The following is a 19451-nucleotide window of genomic DNA, read 5'->3' as shown; positions in this document are numbered from 1 at the left end:
CTAATAGTTACCAAGCTTTTTATATGTGGCTCAGACATATCAGTTATTAAAAATGTGTAGGGCATCTGCAACGTACACAATGTACTTGAATTTGTTCGATTGTTAGGATGTAGGAAAATTATACAACTTGTTTTGATTTGACCCAATTGCGCAGGTGGCTAATACATTATTGGCATTTTTTATTGTCCATTAGTACAACTAGACTAAATTTGACTAAGTCCGGGCTGGCGTTCTTGGGAGTGCACGATATCCATGGCTGGCTTGCCCAGTTCCTTGCTCTCTTGCCTCTCTCGAACATCGTATAACGGCGGAGATGTGGAACAATTTCCACCCGCCTAAAGTTCGGTGTCCTGATGTGACGTCATCGTTGCGACCAATCGCAACGGGCGTTACATAACTGCTTGGGTCGACACCTATTGCAGTCAATAACGGACTGAAAATCAACTTTGTTAACATGAGTGTGTTATCCCACTCATGAAAGCCCTTCATTCAGATCGTTAGGGACATACAGTCCTACGACCTGACGGATACATTAGCAGTGCTCTTTGAGCACATAAAAGCCTGTGGGATGTGGCACTAATTCCTTCCCCCAGGAAAAATTTAGCATCCCGCTGTGCGGGAATAAACCCGTTGCACATGCCCTTTTGGGGCGCACGCGACGTAAATCCAATCAATCAATTAATCAATCAATCAGTGTTCCGAATTTCGTTTCTACAGCAGACGCTTACTTCCGGAGAGTAACGAAATTGCGCATGCTCGGAAATCAAAAATGGCGGCCGCCAGGTTGGCAATAGAGAGAATCAATCAAGTCTAGCATCTGTTTGTTATAGTTTAAAATTAGTTACACATTTCACAATGTTGTTTTATTATGCGACCCACGGCTAAGTTACTAGATCCCTAAATTACCCTTAATTGCCAATAATGTCATGGCTTGGTGGCAGTTTGTCTTCGCTAACTGGTCAAATTTCCAATCTCACCAAAGATATCTTGACAGAGGGTACAGAAGAAGTTAGCGGTACGTTTCGATTTAATTAAGGTTTATTGTAATGCCGTTTCCTTTGATATTTCAAATGTTCAGAAAAGTAATCTGATAAGTTGGCTCTCTGTAATTTCAGACCCAGAATGTAAACTGGACAACTCGGCTGAAGGCAAGTCATCCCATGTTTGGGACACGGGGGCTCATATCGCTTCCAATCTACGTATCAGCCATACATCTACTATAACAAACAATTAAAAAGCTAAAAGGGACGACAATTTCGCGCGACTTATTTAAGAATCGATGCTGATATTTCAAGCTACATTTTTGCATGGTGTAATAAATTTAGTGCATATGTTCACCTCAGGCATTTGTTTTTGAATGCATATCCAGAGTTTTGCTTACTGTCATACCTTTAAGGAATGGCAGACCATTTTCCCACTCTAATGCTTGACATGGTCATGATTGCATCTGCTTTATATGCAACTGCAACTTGCTGAATTGAATACTAAACTCTCACTGGCCAACCAAAATTAATGCATGATGGCAGTTTAGTATGTTATTTTCAGTTGGCCAGTGAGAGGTCAGTATTTCTTTTAGTGCATATTAAGTGGGGATAAACATGGCCATTTTGCATAGTAGCGTACGAAAATGGTCTGTCATTTTTTTAACTTACGATTGTATGCCAAACTTTGGATAGGCATACAAAATCAAATGCCTGAGCCAAACATTGGTAATAAATTTATTATGCTAAGTGTAATGTAGCTTCAGACATCAGTGTTGATTCTTAAATAGGTCAAGGGAGAGAAGTGTCATCCCTCATGGCTTTGTGTAGTAGATGTATGACTAATAGGTAAATTCTAAGCAACGTCACAAGCCCCTTTGGTTTTGGACAACTCGGATTCACCTTGGTTTCATGTACTTTTTATAAAGGACAACTGTGGCCATTTGTAATACAATTACTAGTTCCACAGGGGGTCATATTGTTGCTTACAATTTACCTATATATGGATGAAATACTGTCCCCACCCCATTGGCTATCTGAAAATCAGGTTAACATGGATAAATAGTCTTGCACTTCTTAAATGCAGTAGTCCCCCTCTTGAACGGCCCCTCTGACCAGCGGCCACCCACTTCTTATGGCCAAAATCCCTTGGCACCAATGAGTTTGTATTCAAAAGAACCGTTCTAGAATGGCCACCCCTCTAATGCGACCAGCAGCCAGCATATTAGTACAAAAATAAAAAACGTGCCCCTCACAAGCAACCACTTTTTTCTTTTTCAAATGTATCCAGAACCAGTAATTAATTCATATCGTGACATAAGTAATCGGATTATATCTATCATCAATACATGTCTCCCAATGTCAAGTTTCCATTAATGAAAGAAGTGTTGACCAAAGTACATGTAACAGTAAGATTAATATTATGTGATTGTTTATAAAAGCTGACGTTTACAAGAAATGGGCTTAACAATGTTATGATAAGAGGTTTGGGCCTCACACATCAGTTGAGTTCTTCTCTTTGATGATTACATCCAGATGTAATTGACAATCATAACAGGGTCAACATAGGCTAAAAGTAGATTTTGTATATTAACACACACACTGAAATTGACCTTGACCTTTAACAAAAAGAAGGTACCAGACAAAGACAGAAGAATCAGGTGATAACACATTATTGCTTCCTTTACGAAGAAGGCATTTCGGCCACTTGAGAAAAGTTTTGTCTGCATAATTAGATCGCATTAGTTGGCAACATCCTAATAAATCATTACCAAACATTAACATGTAATCATGTATATGGAGATATATTATTTTAGAAGAAAGTCAGTCATTCTACTTGACGACATCGGGAGAGGTAGAAGAAAGTCAGTCATTCTACTTGACGACATCGGGTGAGGTGGGGAAGGGGTACTTTTTTATGTAGAAAAGACTTGAATAAGACAATTTTATGTTGAAAAGACTTGAATAAACAGCGTTGTAATCAATAAGGAGGTTATTCAGCAGCAGTGGGAAAATGAAGCAAATGGAAAGAGAATTTTGTATGTACCAAGATTTAAATGACATTTTTCAATGGTTTTGCAATGTGCGTGACAAGAATACCCACTTGCATATTATGCTTATGCCAAGAATAAGAACTATTAATGTATATTAAGTTGAAATAAGTCTATTATTATAACAAGTAGAACCTTTTACGTACATTACATATACTTCTCACAAAAGATTTAGTCCCCCTCTGGAAAAGCCACCTATCTTATAAGGCCACTTTCCTGGTGCAGAAGGGGTGGCTGTATAAGACATTGACCACTGTAAAAGTGTTATGAAGTCAATCTTTGTGTAGGCATAACAAGTCAAATGCCTGAGCTCATCATTAGGACAATATGTAACAAGATAACCAGGTTGGATTTCGGACTTCCAACCTAACACTTTTGATGCTGATACAAATACAATGTTTAATGATGAATGACTTGAATGGGAAAAAAATTATGATTAATACGTGCATGTATAAAATCCAAATATTGGACAAATGAATATGATCTGCACAAACCTAATAATGCTACAAATGAAAAGACAAATAAACAACCTTACACAGTACAAGGACAAAGGTGAATGATTCACAGGGATTTCACATGATGGAAAGAATGATGTGTTTTACTCAGATAGTAAAAGATGTGGTACTTTACTCATATAGTAAAATGTATTCACTCAGCTAGTGAAAAAATGAGGTATTTTACTGAAATAGATATATGATGAAAACAAAGGGACAGATGTACCAAATATCTTTACAATCCCAAACACTGGGTATTACGAACCCCCAAAAATAAGCCCACAGCTAAAAGATTACATGTATGGAGTTACACTCCATTACCAGCACACTTGGCTACCAGTCACACTGATCACTCAAGTAGTCAGTATTCCAGGTAGTCATGTGCGCTGGAAGTATTCAGTTCTTCTCATCGAAAGCTCTTCGCACATGTGACATAGGATGAATGAAACTCACTGGTTCAAAATATTGTACAATATACATAAATCACCCTCAGGTATCGTTGTACACAAAAATATGAAGTCTGAGTAAATGTATTTAATATAAAAAAAGATTTATACAATTCCGTGACACATAATTTATTATGCAGTCTGAAATGTAGCTTGAAATAGCGTTGATTCTTAAATAGTTGTGCAAGAAGGGAGAAAATTATCATCACTTGTAGTATTATATAGTACATATATGTTTTTTAGGTAAATTGTAAACAGCGATACAAGCCCCTTTGGCTAACACTTTAATGTTGTCTGATGCGTAAAAAGACAACCACGAGCATGTCCAAGTTGACTGGGTCTAATTATCTTTCATTCAGAGTTGTTTTAAACAACTGGTCCAACTTGTCTTCAGCAGATGAACATAGTTGCTATTCGTCACACTTGAGTCAGGGTTGTATCCAAGTAGCTGCAAATCTGGACTGACTTGTCTTTGGCTCAAGCTAAACTGCCCCTCCCCTTCCTTCCTCTGCAAATTCAGGTGAGCCCATTTCCCTTTACAGAAAATGAATACAAGCTAAATGCAGAAGGCTTAATTTATAAATTTATAATCAGCATGATGGGGATACAGCAAGCAATATTAACCGTATGACCTATTCAACTAACTATACCACCAGAAATTCAGTATATTCAATGTGTTTTTGATGTCCATTTGTTTTTAGACACCATAATTATTTCAAACAAATAATTGTTAATGCAGTTTTTGGATACTATTTTTGAACATTTTATTTTCAGAAATTATGCTTTGGACATGTGTAAGGAGATCTAGTGTCTCATTTAAAATATCATTTTTTCCCAGAAGTCACTGTAATAAATAGTACATGTATTATTGACAGGTAAGTTGTGAGCAACAATAGAAGGCCCAGTGGCCTTCATGATCGATCATCAGTTATACCAGTTGATTGATGATCGAATATTAATTGATTAGATATGGCTGCCACATGACAGACATGATCAAAGTAGTGCATCAATTTTAGCTAGGGTCAAACTGGTATAGAATTAAAGTTTTTGTAATAGGAATTAATTATTTAGGATTGTTGTTTGTTATGTTTGTTTTTTTTAAATAAAAAGAAATTATCAAAATTGCGTTTATTTGCTTATACAGTGTGACCTCGCTATAACACGGTAGTTGGGAGCCATATAACCTGACCGCGTTATAGGCCGAACTGTGTTATAAGCAACCAGGTCATTTAGCTGAAGAAACTTATGCATGTACCCAAAATTGCGGGGAGGAGGTTTATGTAATAATTGTGGGCGGTAAAATACGTCGGCACAGTTACCATCTTAAATCGATGCATATTAAATGAGAAATACACATGTAGTGAAAACAGAGAAGACATATATACTAGTTTACTTTATTTACAAAACCAAAAATTGGTACATATACGCGAATACTGTTTATATATACATGTCTAATGTATAGCATGAATAGCATCAGTAACGTGTACTCACCTGCGAACTTCATCATATACATTGAATCCACAATACAAGTGATTCCATCGAAAATATGCACACACACACAGCTTTAAAATATTCAATAATTTTGTCACAGGTCATATTGGTCTGAATTCAGTGGAAAAATATTGCACAATCACATAACGAATGACGAAGCACATTTACTTTTCAGTACGTCCCAAGTCAGTAAAAGTTTGCGTTTTAAGCCACCGTTGGTAGCATTCATAAGCATAAACATTTTCCCTACAAAAAGAAAACTTTCACGGCACAGTTAACGTGTTCCAGTCATGTTGGAAAATGCAAAAATCCATCAGATTCCATCACGTTAATTTAAGTTTGTTACTGACTTCCTTTGATGAAAATTTCTTTGTTTTTATTGAAAGATCGTAGTTGGCTTTCTTTGATGAAGGTTGCATGCGTTATTGAAGTCACCGCTAAAGGACATCTTTGGAGAACCAAACAAATGCCCATTTCTTATTGTGGCGGCAACATCAAATAATTGTATTGCATGATTGAGACCGATTTTTTTTCTCCATTTGCTGAGTACGTTTTCATAACAATCGGTGCTTCAAAGGTAATCTATTTCCTTTGGAATTTCAGCCAACTATTTTATCTGGGTACATTTTTGAAAAAGAATTGACCGTCATTTGTCCCTCCATGCTTATTGAATAAACCAATAAGTAAGATGTAGTTTTTTTCTTCTTTCAATTTTTATTTTTACATTTGTGGTAGCAGCATGATGCTGCCTTCCACTCAATCGTCTGCAAATTAACAAAGGGTCAGTGGACAATAGAGCCACAGGTGTTCAGGTTTGATGACAGGGATCATTACAGAAAATGTGTTCTGAAGGATTTAATTCTGAGTGAAAAGAAGAGGAATTTTACTTACCATCCACATACAAATGTCAGTGTTTGTAAATATATTAATTACTGGTGAACAGCCGAAAATCCGATGAAAGATAGATTACAAGATAATACCTCATCCGGTTGATCTCCGTTACCAGAAATGTCAACAACAAAAAAGCGGATATTTGACAACATACAGTACTCATGCTAGATGTAATGATAAGCGGATTATGGTATAACAATGCACTGTTTAGATGGTTTGTCAATATGGACAAAGAATTTGTTTATGTAACAATAGATAAATTTCAGTGCATTTTATATCAGTTTGCGGCTTCCTTTCATGTGGCCTTTGAATTTCTGCACTCCAAACCAATGGTTGTATATAACAGCCTAAACAGCCATCAACGTCGCTAATAAAAGAAAATTGCCACATGGTATGTTTTGCTGCCAAAAAGGAAAAACAATCCAAGTTTGTGACATTGGTGACGACCTACGCGATCCCAAAATAAACTTTGTATGCGCAATTTTTTGTACTTTTAAGAAGAAAAAACTACTTTCTAGTGTACAAGAAAAATATGTGAGAAAGCTTGCCAGTAGCTTCTCCTGGGTTGGTGGTTCTTTCCGGGGTTTTCCCGGGTTCTTCCTCCACCATTAATACTGGCCACCATGTATAGCCTATTGTGTGCTGAAAAATGGCGTTAAACCCCATAACAACAACATACGCGATCTCTTCCCCAAAATGCTAATAAAGTTTTTAAATTTTTTTTCAGTACTTTTAAGATTTTTTTTGTGTACAAGAAAAATACATGTATATGAAATTTTGGGAGCCACACCACAACCGCGTTATATCTGAATTCGTGTTATAGTGGAGCATCTATAGTGGGGTCACACTGTATCAAGAACAGGTTAATAAAAAACCAAATGATTAAAATTGTACTTAACATGTTTATAACATGAACTTAAGAACAGGTGAACAGGTAAAATCAGTTGTCATGAAAATGATGTAATGACTAGATAGTAGATACATGACTAGAACCACTTAATCATGATTATAATTAGATGATGAACTTAACTGACATTAATAATAGTCTTCTATAACTAGAATTTATAGAATTTTCAACTTAGTCCTCAACATGTTGATGAAGGTAATATGTGTAGGTACAACTGAGTCATTCAGACAACATTCATAGCAAGATTGTATGACTTCATATTCTTATGGAGAAACCCCATCACATTTTTTTTCTGGTTTAAGCTGATATCGCTTTTTATTTATATGATTGTGCGCTCGGCTGAAAAGCCTCTCAAAAGAAATACTAGATGCTAGACTAAAACCATAAAAGAATATAGAAGTCGAAACCTCCATTTTACTCTAATTTTGTATGTTTTATTTTTATCACTACATTTTTATGAAATTATAAATAAGTGACATGTGATTGACCCTTTATGCATATATTATAATGCAGAACAATATTTATCAGTATATTGTTTTAAAAAAAATATAAATGATATCGCAAAACTGGCTAAGAAAAGATCATAAATAAAACAAAAACACTTTTGTTTGAGATGGCGTACACGTCTTGCACTAACTATTGAACATGTATTTTGTTTTGCAGGACTTGCAAATCAGTTTTGTCTGGTTTAGATTGTTTTTATTTTCTGGACCATACCCCTTTTTCTGGAATTCAAAGTAGGTCTACATTTGGTTGTTTCTTCTTTCCAGGAAAGTTAAAAAGATTATGTTCACTTTTGCTTGCCATATTTTAAAGCAGGTTGCTTATATCATGGTCAAATTATATTTTACAACAGCAATTACTTATACTGCTGCTATTGCATAGCTTACTTATTTTCTTGACAAAAACTTATCCGTTTGATGTCAGTACATCCTCCTATAGAGTAGAGATGAAGTCAGAATGACCTTTTACACTTCACTTTGTTTTTTATGCACACCACTGTATATGTCATTTGCAGAGGGTAGATATTATTTGTCAGCATTTTCATGGACGCCTGTCACCAGCGAAATTACAACTGTAGCAACTTACTGCAAACAGCGCTCTTCTGCAGTTTTAAATTAGTCTAGGTGTTACAACTGTCTGTTCCATTTTCTAAGAAAACCATATCAGAGCCTTTTCTCTTTTAGGGCTTCAGAGGCTACTTTGTGTTCCATCATTTTGGGGGACACACATTCATTATATATATAAAAATTCACTGTTGTATTGGTAAGTCCTTGTGTTCTAGGGAAAATGACAGGCCCTGCCTAACATTGCAGAATTGTTAACTCTCTACATATTGATGTTGTATTCTTTTTGTTTGCCCACGCTACACATTGACATTGCATATGTATTTGAATGTTGCTTTAATAAACAAGTTTACAGGCAAATTATCTTGTTTTTCAATCAGGAAAACTATGTGTAATTTTTCATGCGGTCAGCTTTATTATTTACTTCATGTATACAGTGTTCTTAGTGCATACATCAAGGTGAGTTTCTCAGAAACATCATAGTATTCTTGGTGCATACACAAGGGGTGAATGCCGTACGACACTGCATACAACCATGTGAGTTTCATGGCAACATCATCCAGTGTTCTTAGTGCATACACAGAGTGTACCCAATATGACAATGCATACAACCAGGTTTCAAGGCCACAAATGATTTCGTTATTTTTTTTATTATAGGATCATGTTAGAACGGTCTGTGGTACAGTGTGGCCACCAAAAAGGCACTTGGGATACTTACACAGATTGTATAAGTGCTCAAAGTGCACATGAAAAAATTGTTACACTTCTTGCAGATTTTGGTCTGATATCAAGGCTGGGGGAATTTTCCATCCGTTTTATTCAGAATTTTTTGAAAAAGAGTCTCTTCCAGGTCTCATATTTTTGGACAAACATCATTGGCGGCCAGTAAAGCCACTCCCATTGGGGAGGTTGAGCACTGCAATAGTGGGTCCTTTTAGGGAAGTAGAGCATCACAATAGTGGGTTGTGCCCTTCCATTAGGGAGGTTGAGCACCATGATAGCGGGTTGCACCCACCCTTTAAGGAGGAAGACCGCTCCGGTGGCCTAGTGGTTAGAGTGTCCGCTTTGGATGCGGGAGGTCACGGGTTCGAACCCTGGCTGAGTCATACCAAAGACTTACAAAAATGATACTTACAGCTGCCTCACTTTGTGCTCAGCATTAAGAGGTTAGTGTTAGGACTGGTTGGCAAGGTGTCAGGATAATGTGACTGAGTGGGACATCATGCTACATGTCTTCGGCATGATGCCCCAGTGCTAGACATCACTGTAAAACTGTAGCACTGCAGACATTGTGGCGATATGACTGAAATTTTTTTAAAGCTACATTAAAAATCTAAATCACACACACACACACACACTTTAAGGAGGTAGAGTATTGCAATAGGGGTTGTGCCCTCTGGAGAAATTCACAAGACCAATGGAGGTTGACAATGTAGATGATGTAGAGGATGCTCTGTTCCTCCTTCATTGTTGAGACCCCCTATTCTTCCAACTATCAGGTACATTCCCTGAAGTGGCCTGTCAAACCTCCTTTGGATACCAATGCAGCCAAAGTGGGTATTTATATGGAAGCCTGGGCATGCCTTCCATCAATACAGTTGATGCCTATGAACAGAAAATCTGTTCCTTTTGTAACCATAGTTTTACCTTTAGTGTCTTGCTGGATCACCAACACTGATCTTTCTTTCCACTCTCATTCCATTGCAGTCAACCAGAAAATGAGATCAGGCAAATTGCTTTCAGGGGCCATCTGTAAATACTTCAAACATGAGCAAGCCCAGTCCAGTCCCCAACTCCTGCTAGCCCACTTCCTCATCAAGTCCACATCACCCGAGTCACTGTAGATTCGTGAGGCAGTTCTCTGACCCTTCTTCATTTCCTGTCAACAGGAAAGGGGAGGATTGCCCTAGTAAATTATCCCCTCACCTGCCATGCATCCCCTTCATGCATGTCCCAGTAGGCACTTACCCAGGCCTCTTAGGGGCTTGGTCAAGCATTATGAACGGTGAGTAGGTCCTCGAATGATCCACATTTGTATCCCCCCATTGTGGCACCAGTGATCATGATCCATTGATCTCCTCGACTGGGGATCAACTCAGTTCACTACCTCACAGGAGAGATCACTGTCACTACACTGGGGATTCCTCCTCCACAACAACCCACACATATTTCACTTTCTTGCCTGGCCCATCTCTAGCGCTCTTTCTGCCAGAACAGCTATTCAGGCTGAGTTGCCAGTAGCATCATTCAGATCAGGAGAGCTTCTGCTTCCAAGGTCTTTGATGCCTGGTGGAGAATCTTCTGTATTTGGTGCAGTAGGAACACACTGATCCTCTCTGCCCCCCTTAATTTCATTCCCTTTTAAAAAAAATGTAAATGCACAAATCAAAAAAATATTATTTGTCTTGTCATTAATTTAGCATAGTCTATACTATCATCCCTTTAATTGTATTATTAAATTTTTATATTCTGGGGTTATTCCAACTTAATAGTAATAACAATTTAATAAATTTATCTGTACTATAAGGAAATTCAATTATGAAAAGTTGTACTCAGTTAATGAAACTGGTTGAACGAGTGATGATTTAGTAACTAGATTAATCGGAACAGCACTAGTTGATACTAATGAACATGGATGGCATATCACAGTCCGAGAATACTTCCTTTGGAACTGAATAAAAAGTCCAAGTCCTCCTTCCACCCTCCCAGGAGATAAGAGTTTTTGGCACCTTTTATGTATTGTAAATTTGCTGGAGACCATAAATCTGTTACTTAGCTTTTGTAATCTTGTGAAAGTAGTATTGCGGTCTTGTCAGAATAACGCTAGCTTTGTGGTTTTCATTCTTGTCATTTTACAGTGCTGTGGATGCCATTGTCATTAGACATGTGACTTGGCAGCCTTGTGTCCGAATGGGTGTTTATATGCTGAGATTTTTTCATATATTTCTCCTTAATGTAATGAACTAATTCATTTATATAATATAAAAATAACTGAATGGTAGAATATTGTAACATTACATTTTTTATATGAATATTGAACAGTATTTATGATTTGATTTTTACATTTCAGTATCTAACATGTTCTTCATGTATTTCAATATTGTTGTTGCCCAGTTTTGTAACAAGAGTTTAGTTCATATTGCATTTGAAGCAGGTTTTTGCATTATCTGGGCATGGATTAGTTGTACTGAGTGTATGTTTGCAAAAGTAATTTATCTCATTCAGTAAGACTTTAATTCTTGTCTACTTGCCTACCAGAAAAGTGAAAATTAATTTTACTGAAGTTTTATGTTCTTCATGCTTTTCATTTTGCTTTTAAACAAATTTTAGGTGCTTTGTTCAGTGTTAAGCTATTGTAATACCCTTGTCATCTGTATCTGCACATATAAAAGCATATAAGCATGTACAGCACCATTGAATGTTAACCATTGTTTCTTCCAAGGTCCTAGGCAAGAGTTTTGAGTAGGTTTTAATGCACCTACTTGCAGGATATAGCATTCATTTTGTACATGTAAATTCTTGGTTAAGTTTTTGCGTTTAGCTCACAATTTCTTTGCACTCTTTATAAAGACTGTTATTATTGTAGTCATGAAACTTGGAGAGGGGGTATATCTTGATAATTACTACACCTTCATAAAAAATAAGTCACTGTTACCTATATTTTATGCTTCACTGACCTTGGTTAAAATTTATTTCTCAAGCTCGCTTAATAGTAGAATCATTGAACAAGATGATAGTTCACATATTTGTTAATACTACCCCACTTTTACAGCAAGAGACTGTCATGGTGACCTAGATCTCACAATATAATGGCTGACCTAGATCTTGCAATATAATGGCTGAGATAAAATATATGCATTGAACTGAGAAAATATAGGCTTTTGGCACCATGTATACATATTGTTGTACTAATTTTGGTTAGGAGGTGGATCTTGATGAGAACTACACTTTTTTCACAAAAGTTTGCCACTGTAACCCATATTTCATACTTAACTGACTTTGGTTCAATTCTGTTTGAAGTTTATTTCTCAAACGAGATGCTTGTGTGCATCTATATTACTACAATATTCTTACAACAACAAAAGATCAGGCCTGCACCACTCTAAATATATTTGTTTCCTGTTCTATTGGTTTCAGAATTGGGGAAGGTGGTTACTAGGGTTTTTTTTTAGCATTATATATATATATATATATATATATATATATATATATATATATATATATATATATATATATATATATATATATATATATATTGGGAATTTTAAAAAATTCTTTCGTTTTTTTATTTATAGGTATTATATATATTGAAATGATTAGTATATATAATGTATTAAGCACTAAAGTACTGGACTAAACCCACTCAGATACACAAGTTGGGGGGGGGGTAAAATCTGGGTGGATGGGATATTGCTAGGGTCAGTAACGAAAAATGGATGGTCAGCTGACTAGAAACACATATTTCTTTTTGCCTCAAATAATACTAAGGTTACACTTTTGCAATGAGCTCATAACCTAATGTTTTCATCACCCTGTATATATCGTGATGTACCAAGTTTTGTGAAACTTCATCCTTGTCACAAAAGTAGGTCATTGTGGCCTGTATTTCATTTTTCATGGATTTGGGTTTCATCTCCAGCACCATCAAACTAAGTGATTGCTGTTTATGTACCAATCGTGAAACTTGATAATTGGATCTCTATACTAATAAACCTTTAAACCAAAGGACACTTTAATTTACATTTTATCCTTTACTGACATGGGTCACAGTGACCTATACACATCCTGCCCTATTGTGGAGGACCTTTTCTGACCAAAGCAGTTGGAAGTGATATATTGTGTGTTTATTCAATGGTAAACTTTCCAAAGTTTTCATTTTAGATTGTATATTGTGATAAGTTACCATCAGAAGGTTAACAGTGTATTATTAAAGTGAATGAGTATAGGAATTAGGGTAGACGGCGTGCAGCATGATTTTTATATGAAGCCTCACCTGTAGTGTTTGAGCATTTTTAGCTTGGTAGGTGGATCTGGTGTTTTTTTCCACCATAAGGCTACTCTGGTTTATCAGGGAAGGTTGCTTCATGAGGTAAACCTAGCTGTGAGATAAATAAATATTGACTAATTATTTTGTACTGTATTTTCAATTTGCATGTGCACAAATCAGTTAGATGGAGAATTTATATGGTTGTTGTTGTTGTTGTGGGGTTTAATGCCATTTTTCAGCACATGATAGGCTATGCATGGCAACCAGTATTAATGGTGGATGAAGAACCCGGTTTTGTTAGTGTGACCCAGTAAAAATGAAACAAGACAACTTGGATCATCAGCTTCTGGGCAACATTGAGTTGCTAGTCAACTCAGTTTCATTTAGTACACCTTGGACTATTGTTACAAATCTGTCTGATTTTAAGGCAACTTGGACCTCTGTGTGCTGTCTATACTTGAACCCTCATGGACTGTATTATACACATTTCTTATTTGTACCCTGATTCCTGCAAATAGTTGTATATATTTGGTCGAAAATCAGTATATTTGTGTAAATATTCATGTGTATATTGTACACATTAATGTTCATGTGTATACTGTACACAATGTACATATATATATATATATATATATATATATATATATATATATATATATATATATATATATATATATATATATATATATGTATATATATATATATACTGTACACAATAATGTACATGTGTTTATTGTACACAATAATGTTCATGTGTATACTGTATACAATGTACATATGTATATTGAACTCAATAATGTTCAGGTGTATACTGTACACAATGTACATATATATATATATATATATATATATATATATATATATATATATATATATATATATATGTGCTGTACACAATAATGTACATGTGTATACTGTACACAATAATGTTCATGTGTATATTGTACAAAATAATGTTCAGGTGTATACTGTACACAATGTACATGTGTATACTGTACACAATAATGTTCAGGTGTATACTGTACATGTAAACTTTTTAAATCAAATATTCATGTGACATTGACCCATACATTTATTCTTGATCCTTTCTTTTAAAAAAGAAATAGTGTGTTGACATGAAATAATATATGCCCCTGACAGTTTTGGTGTGAGATCAGCTATAATTTAGCTACACAATTTGTATCTACTGAAAATAAAGTATTAGTGTTACTATTATTAGACCTATGCATATTCATGAATTGGTCTTGCATCTGATTTTTTTTTATGCCACTCTTGAGTCTTAATTTTTGGATAATAGTTTTAGTCAGTAGGTCTGTACCATTAAGATCTTTGCTATGTAAGATTAGCTGGGATGAGTTTGATTATATGCAATAGGGGAAGATCAGAAATATCGGTTAGTGGGGGGGAGGGCTGAACAAGTAGGCAAGGGATGGAATCCTTAGTGGGTTCAAGGGAATGAAACCCTGGAAGCTTCAGCATTAAGTGCTTCCAAGGTATAATTTTAACCATGGTTGTATCATGCTCATTTTTTGACGGGGTGAGTGGGTGTGCCAGCTCTGTTCCCCCCACCATCTACATCGATCTGTCTCTTGAGCAAGATCTGCAAATATTAATGAGGTAGTCTTGTATTTGATTGGCTAAGCTTATTACCATTCTGGATACCAAATTTCAATGTGATTTTGTAAACATCTTGGTAAATAAGCTTAAATTATCATTGTTGTAATCAGTTTCAATAGTAAATGATTGTGCATCTTAATTAGATATATATACATCCTAATATCTGAGCTTGTTTCCTGACAAGATCTAGAGACTGTATTTCTTATCCAATTCATATCAAACATAGTAAATATGTCTATATCTTTAAATAAGGTCATTATTATTATTATTATTATTATTATTATTATTATTATTATTATATCATCAGTATCTTTGGTGTATGACTTTAGCTATGAGGTTATGCACATTAATTAGCCCCTTATCTTAGTTAGCATTCTTTATCAGTATGTAGTAAAATAGGTAAAACCAGCATGGGATAAAGTTTGGGAGATATTTTTCTTATTTTTTTTTTATTGATCTACTTCTTGCAATATTACATAACCTGCTTAATGACATGGTCAGCTGTCAAGTTGTTTGTAGGGCACATGGGCCTCTTTTTGGTTTACAGTTTTTGTGTACTAGCTTGTTACAGTTTTGGGAGAAAAGTGGCTCAGGACCACAACTACCAAGAGATTTCTGCTCAGTGTTTTTTGTTATTTTGTAAGTGAATGATACCTGCCCCTTCTATGATTCTAGCAAAGACATCACTCCCTGAAATTGTAAACTTCCAGTTACACAGCAGTAACTATATACTTTAAAACAGTGCATTCTTAAATATTCTCTCAGTCATGAATAGTGGGTTGGTGGTTCTTTCCGGGGGGTTTCCTGGGTTCTTCCTCCACCATTAATACTGGCTGCCATATATAGCCTATCATGTGCTGCAAAATGGTGTTAAACCCTACAACAACAACAACAGCAACAACATCAGTCATGAATATCTGCATTATAATTTTAATATATGGTTGTTAGATTTGCCTCCCTTGATGAAAGCACATCATTATAGTACAGTATTCTAGGTTACACCTTGTATGAGATTAAAGGCAAGTCCTTTTGAATGATCAGTAATTTGGATAATATTTCTTATACATTGGTACACATAAAGAAAGAGATTGGGATCTTTAAAATATATGTGCCTATCTTTATATTCATATTTATTTAAAACAATATGTGTTTTGTGATGATGCTTATTTATTAATCCCGGTATCCTTTGCAGAGACACATTTGAAAAAATTGATATCCCTTTCTCTGTTTCTCTCCCTCTGTATATATATAAAGAATACAAATCATATGGCAAATAACAGTCCTTTCAAGTGCACTAGATCCAGCAAGGGATCACTTTTGTCAGGGATTGATTAAGATAAAGGTAATAAACTGACTACAAACAGTGCAAAACTAGTATCTAGCTAGCCTAAGCGCTTTCGATTCTTAATGAGTCTTTTTCAAGGGCAAATACAAAACATAGACAAGACAAACAAATAAAATAGACAAACCGTTGTCTTTGTAAAACTTTACATGACTATGACTTGTTGCGGATGCTGAAAGATATTTTATATTGACCTAGAAATTGATGAGTCACAGTGTCATCTGTTATTTTATGTAAATTTATGTATGCGCAAATTATATCCCGCATATTTCATTGTTATAGTTGTAATTATAGGTTATTGGGTGACTAATAAGCAAATTTAGAGAATTATTGAAAAGAGAACATGCCGGCTGCAAAAAGGTAATTTTATTTGTGAATGGCTGTCTTTTTCTAGTCTTTTTGATTTAAACCGCTTGGTTTCAATGTTCTCCGGTGGCGTATTCAGTAAGATTCCTTTTCTTCCCTGGTTTTGGAACTCCATTTGGGGTTGTGAGCAATTGCTATAAGGGCTATACCATTGAAAGTTTGGCCAGAGGAGGAGAAGTGTTCTGTGACTGGGCTACTGTACAGCTTTGTCATCCAATCAGATCTATGAAGGCTGATCGTTTTGTGTAGTTTTTCAGTTTCTCCGACGTACTGGATGCTACAGATCTTACATGTGATGAGATAAATTACCTTCTCTGTTTTGCATGTTTTGTTTGATCCATGTATGTTCAGTTTTTCTCTAGTCACTGTGCTAGAAAATGTCCTGGTTTCTATCATATGTTGGCAGGTTTTGCCCCTTTTATTGCAACAGGGGCCGGATTGACTAGTGTGGTCTTGGTTAGTGATTGGCGTTAGCTTCGCCCTGACCAGGATGTCCTTGAGGTTTTTTGGTCTCCGGTAGGCTGCTACAGGTTTGTTCGGGAGTATTAACTTTAGTGCATCACACAATTCCATGATGGACCAGTGTTTCCCAATGATTTTACCTACTTTGGGGTTGTCTGGATGGTAGGTCAGGATAAATGGTATCCTATGTGCCTTTTTCTTCTCTATATATTTTAGTAGCTCATTGCGGTTTGTTCGTTTTGCCCTTTGGGTTGCCTCCGCAATCAGGTCTTTGTCATAGCCTCAGTAAGTCAGATGTTTAGATAACTCTTCAGACCTTTTTTGGAATGTTTCATCATTGGAGCAGATTCTGCGTATCCTCAGTGCCTGGCTATATGGGATGTTCCTAATACAGTGTTTTTGATGGTAGCTGGTTGGGAGGAGATACTGGTGTTTGTCGGTTGGTTTAGAGTATATGTCTGTATTGAGTTTCTTTTCTACCAGTCTGGTTGTTGTGTCCTCGACAGCGTGGTTTAAGCTGGAGACTTCTGCCATGAATTTTATTGAAGGATGGAGTTTGCCTTTGATATGAAATCATCCAGATTTTCTTTTCCCTTTTGCCACTTCATTTCTATAGCATCGATGAAGTGCACCCACTGGTATGGTGCAAGTTCCACTGATGCTAAGAGTTGACCCGCCAGTTTTCCCATAAACATATTTACATACGAAGGGGCCATTTTTGTACCCATTGCGGTTCCATTGATTTTCTGGTAGTTTTCTTCATTAAATTCAAAGTTATTGAGTTTTAGGACAAGCTCCTGGACTTTGACAAAATGTGAGTGGGTGGATTGTCTATAGTTCTTGTTTCCCGTGTTTCTCTATTTGCCTGTATCCCTTTGTTGTGTGGTATGTTAGTATATAAAGATGTGATGTCTACAGAAACAAGCAACGTATCTGGCAGTAATGGTTTGCTTGCTTTGCTTTTTTTGATGAGGTAATATGTTGTGTTCCGAAGATATGATGGTAATTTGTGGACATGTGGTCTCATGAAATGATCAAAATATTCTGATATCCTTTCTATGAGATGCCCGTTACTGGAGATTATGGGTCTGCCTGGGTTTCCTTGTTTGTGAATTTTATGTAGAAGATATGATCTACCTGCCCTTTGGTTTTCTGGGCTTAAGTAGTTTTTCGGTTGCTGGTCAATGTGCCCGATTTGGTATGCCTCATCAATAAAATTTGTGATGGTTTTTGCATATTCCAATGTTGGATCATGGTCTAGTTTTTGGTAGAACCTAGCACCACTTAGTTGCTTATTTGCTTCGCTAATGTAGTCTTCCCTATTCATAATGACCACAGCGGAACCCTTATATACAAATACACACACATAACATAATAATAATAATAATGAGGACTTTGTATAGCGCCTAATCTTTAGAAGTTTTAAGCGCTTTACAAAATTAGACAACACCTATAAGATAAAAAACATATAATGATATGATTACAAAAACAAACACCATGAAATTAGAAAACATAAAAAACATGCTGAGAATATTTAAGGTAGGAAACATTATTAGGTGTATAAGTTTGTTCTTGCAGTTGAAATAAGTGAGTTTTGAGAGCACTCTTGAATCGAATCGCTGTGTCTTTGTGTCTAAGTTCAGTGGGCAATTCATTCCATGTTGCTGGGCCTGGTATGCAAAAGAACGCTGTCCATATGACTTTGTTTTCATAGTGGGAATAATGAGTATACGATTGTCAGAAGAGGAGCGTAAGTATCTTGCTGGTGTGTACACATGGGTGAGGTCAGATAGGTATGTTGGACTAGAGTCCGTCAGTGAAACATAGCACAGAGAACACATTTTGTGTTTGATTCTGGATTGAATGGATAGCCAGTGTAGGGTACAGAGCAGCGGGGAGGTGTGGTCTGATCGTGGTACTCTAAGTACGATCTGAGCAGTTGTGTTTTGAACTTTTTGAAGTTTCTGGAGTAGGTATTGAGATGAGCCAGACAGAATTGAGTTACAAAACTTAACAATAGTCCAGTCTTGAAAGTACTAATGAACACACAAGTGTTTTAGTGGCATCAACTGAAAGATATTTGCAAATGAAGTTGATACGTCTCAGCTCAAGATATGCAGCCTTGCATATGTTCATGACATGTTGGTGCAATGTGAGAGTACTGTCCGGAGTAACACCTAGGTTTCGTTCTGATTGTGTGAATTTAATTTTGGTGTTGCTGACATTTATTGTTTGAGGTAAAGGATGTGAATGAGAAAGTCTTTCTGGTGTGATATGACAAAGTTTTCTTTTCTGGCAGTTCTGTTTTAATCTGTAGTTAAAACATGCATATAAGAGGTGTGTAACAGTG

The 19451-nt window shown here is 36.1% G+C and overlaps 1 protein-coding gene across 5 annotated transcripts in view; it reads left to right on the top strand.

The window, feature by feature from the left end:
• Positions 1-746: 746 nt before the first annotated feature.
• LOC149771466 (uncharacterized) overlaps positions 747-19451 on the top strand; it is a 142219-nt gene continuing 123514 nt past the window's right edge. For all 5 annotated transcript variants that reach the window (XM_089948403.1, XM_089948406.1, XM_089948407.1 and 2 more), the window contains exon 1: positions 747-1015. In XM_089948403.1, coding sequence (XP_089804529.1) covers positions 922-1015 — 94 coding nt within the window. In that variant the 5' untranslated portion in view covers positions 747-921. The remainder of the gene's footprint in view (positions 1016-19451) is intronic.

This window comes from Sinohyriopsis cumingii, unplaced genomic scaffold (assembly GCF_028554795.1).
Source record: "Sinohyriopsis cumingii isolate HCF-2022 unplaced genomic scaffold, ASM2855479v2 utg001831l, whole genome shotgun sequence".
NCBI lineage: Eukaryota > Metazoa > Mollusca > Bivalvia > Unionida > Unionidae > Sinohyriopsis > Sinohyriopsis cumingii.
The sequence above is the reverse complement of the archived record's forward strand: the minus strand, read 5'-3'. Positions and strand labels throughout refer to the sequence as shown.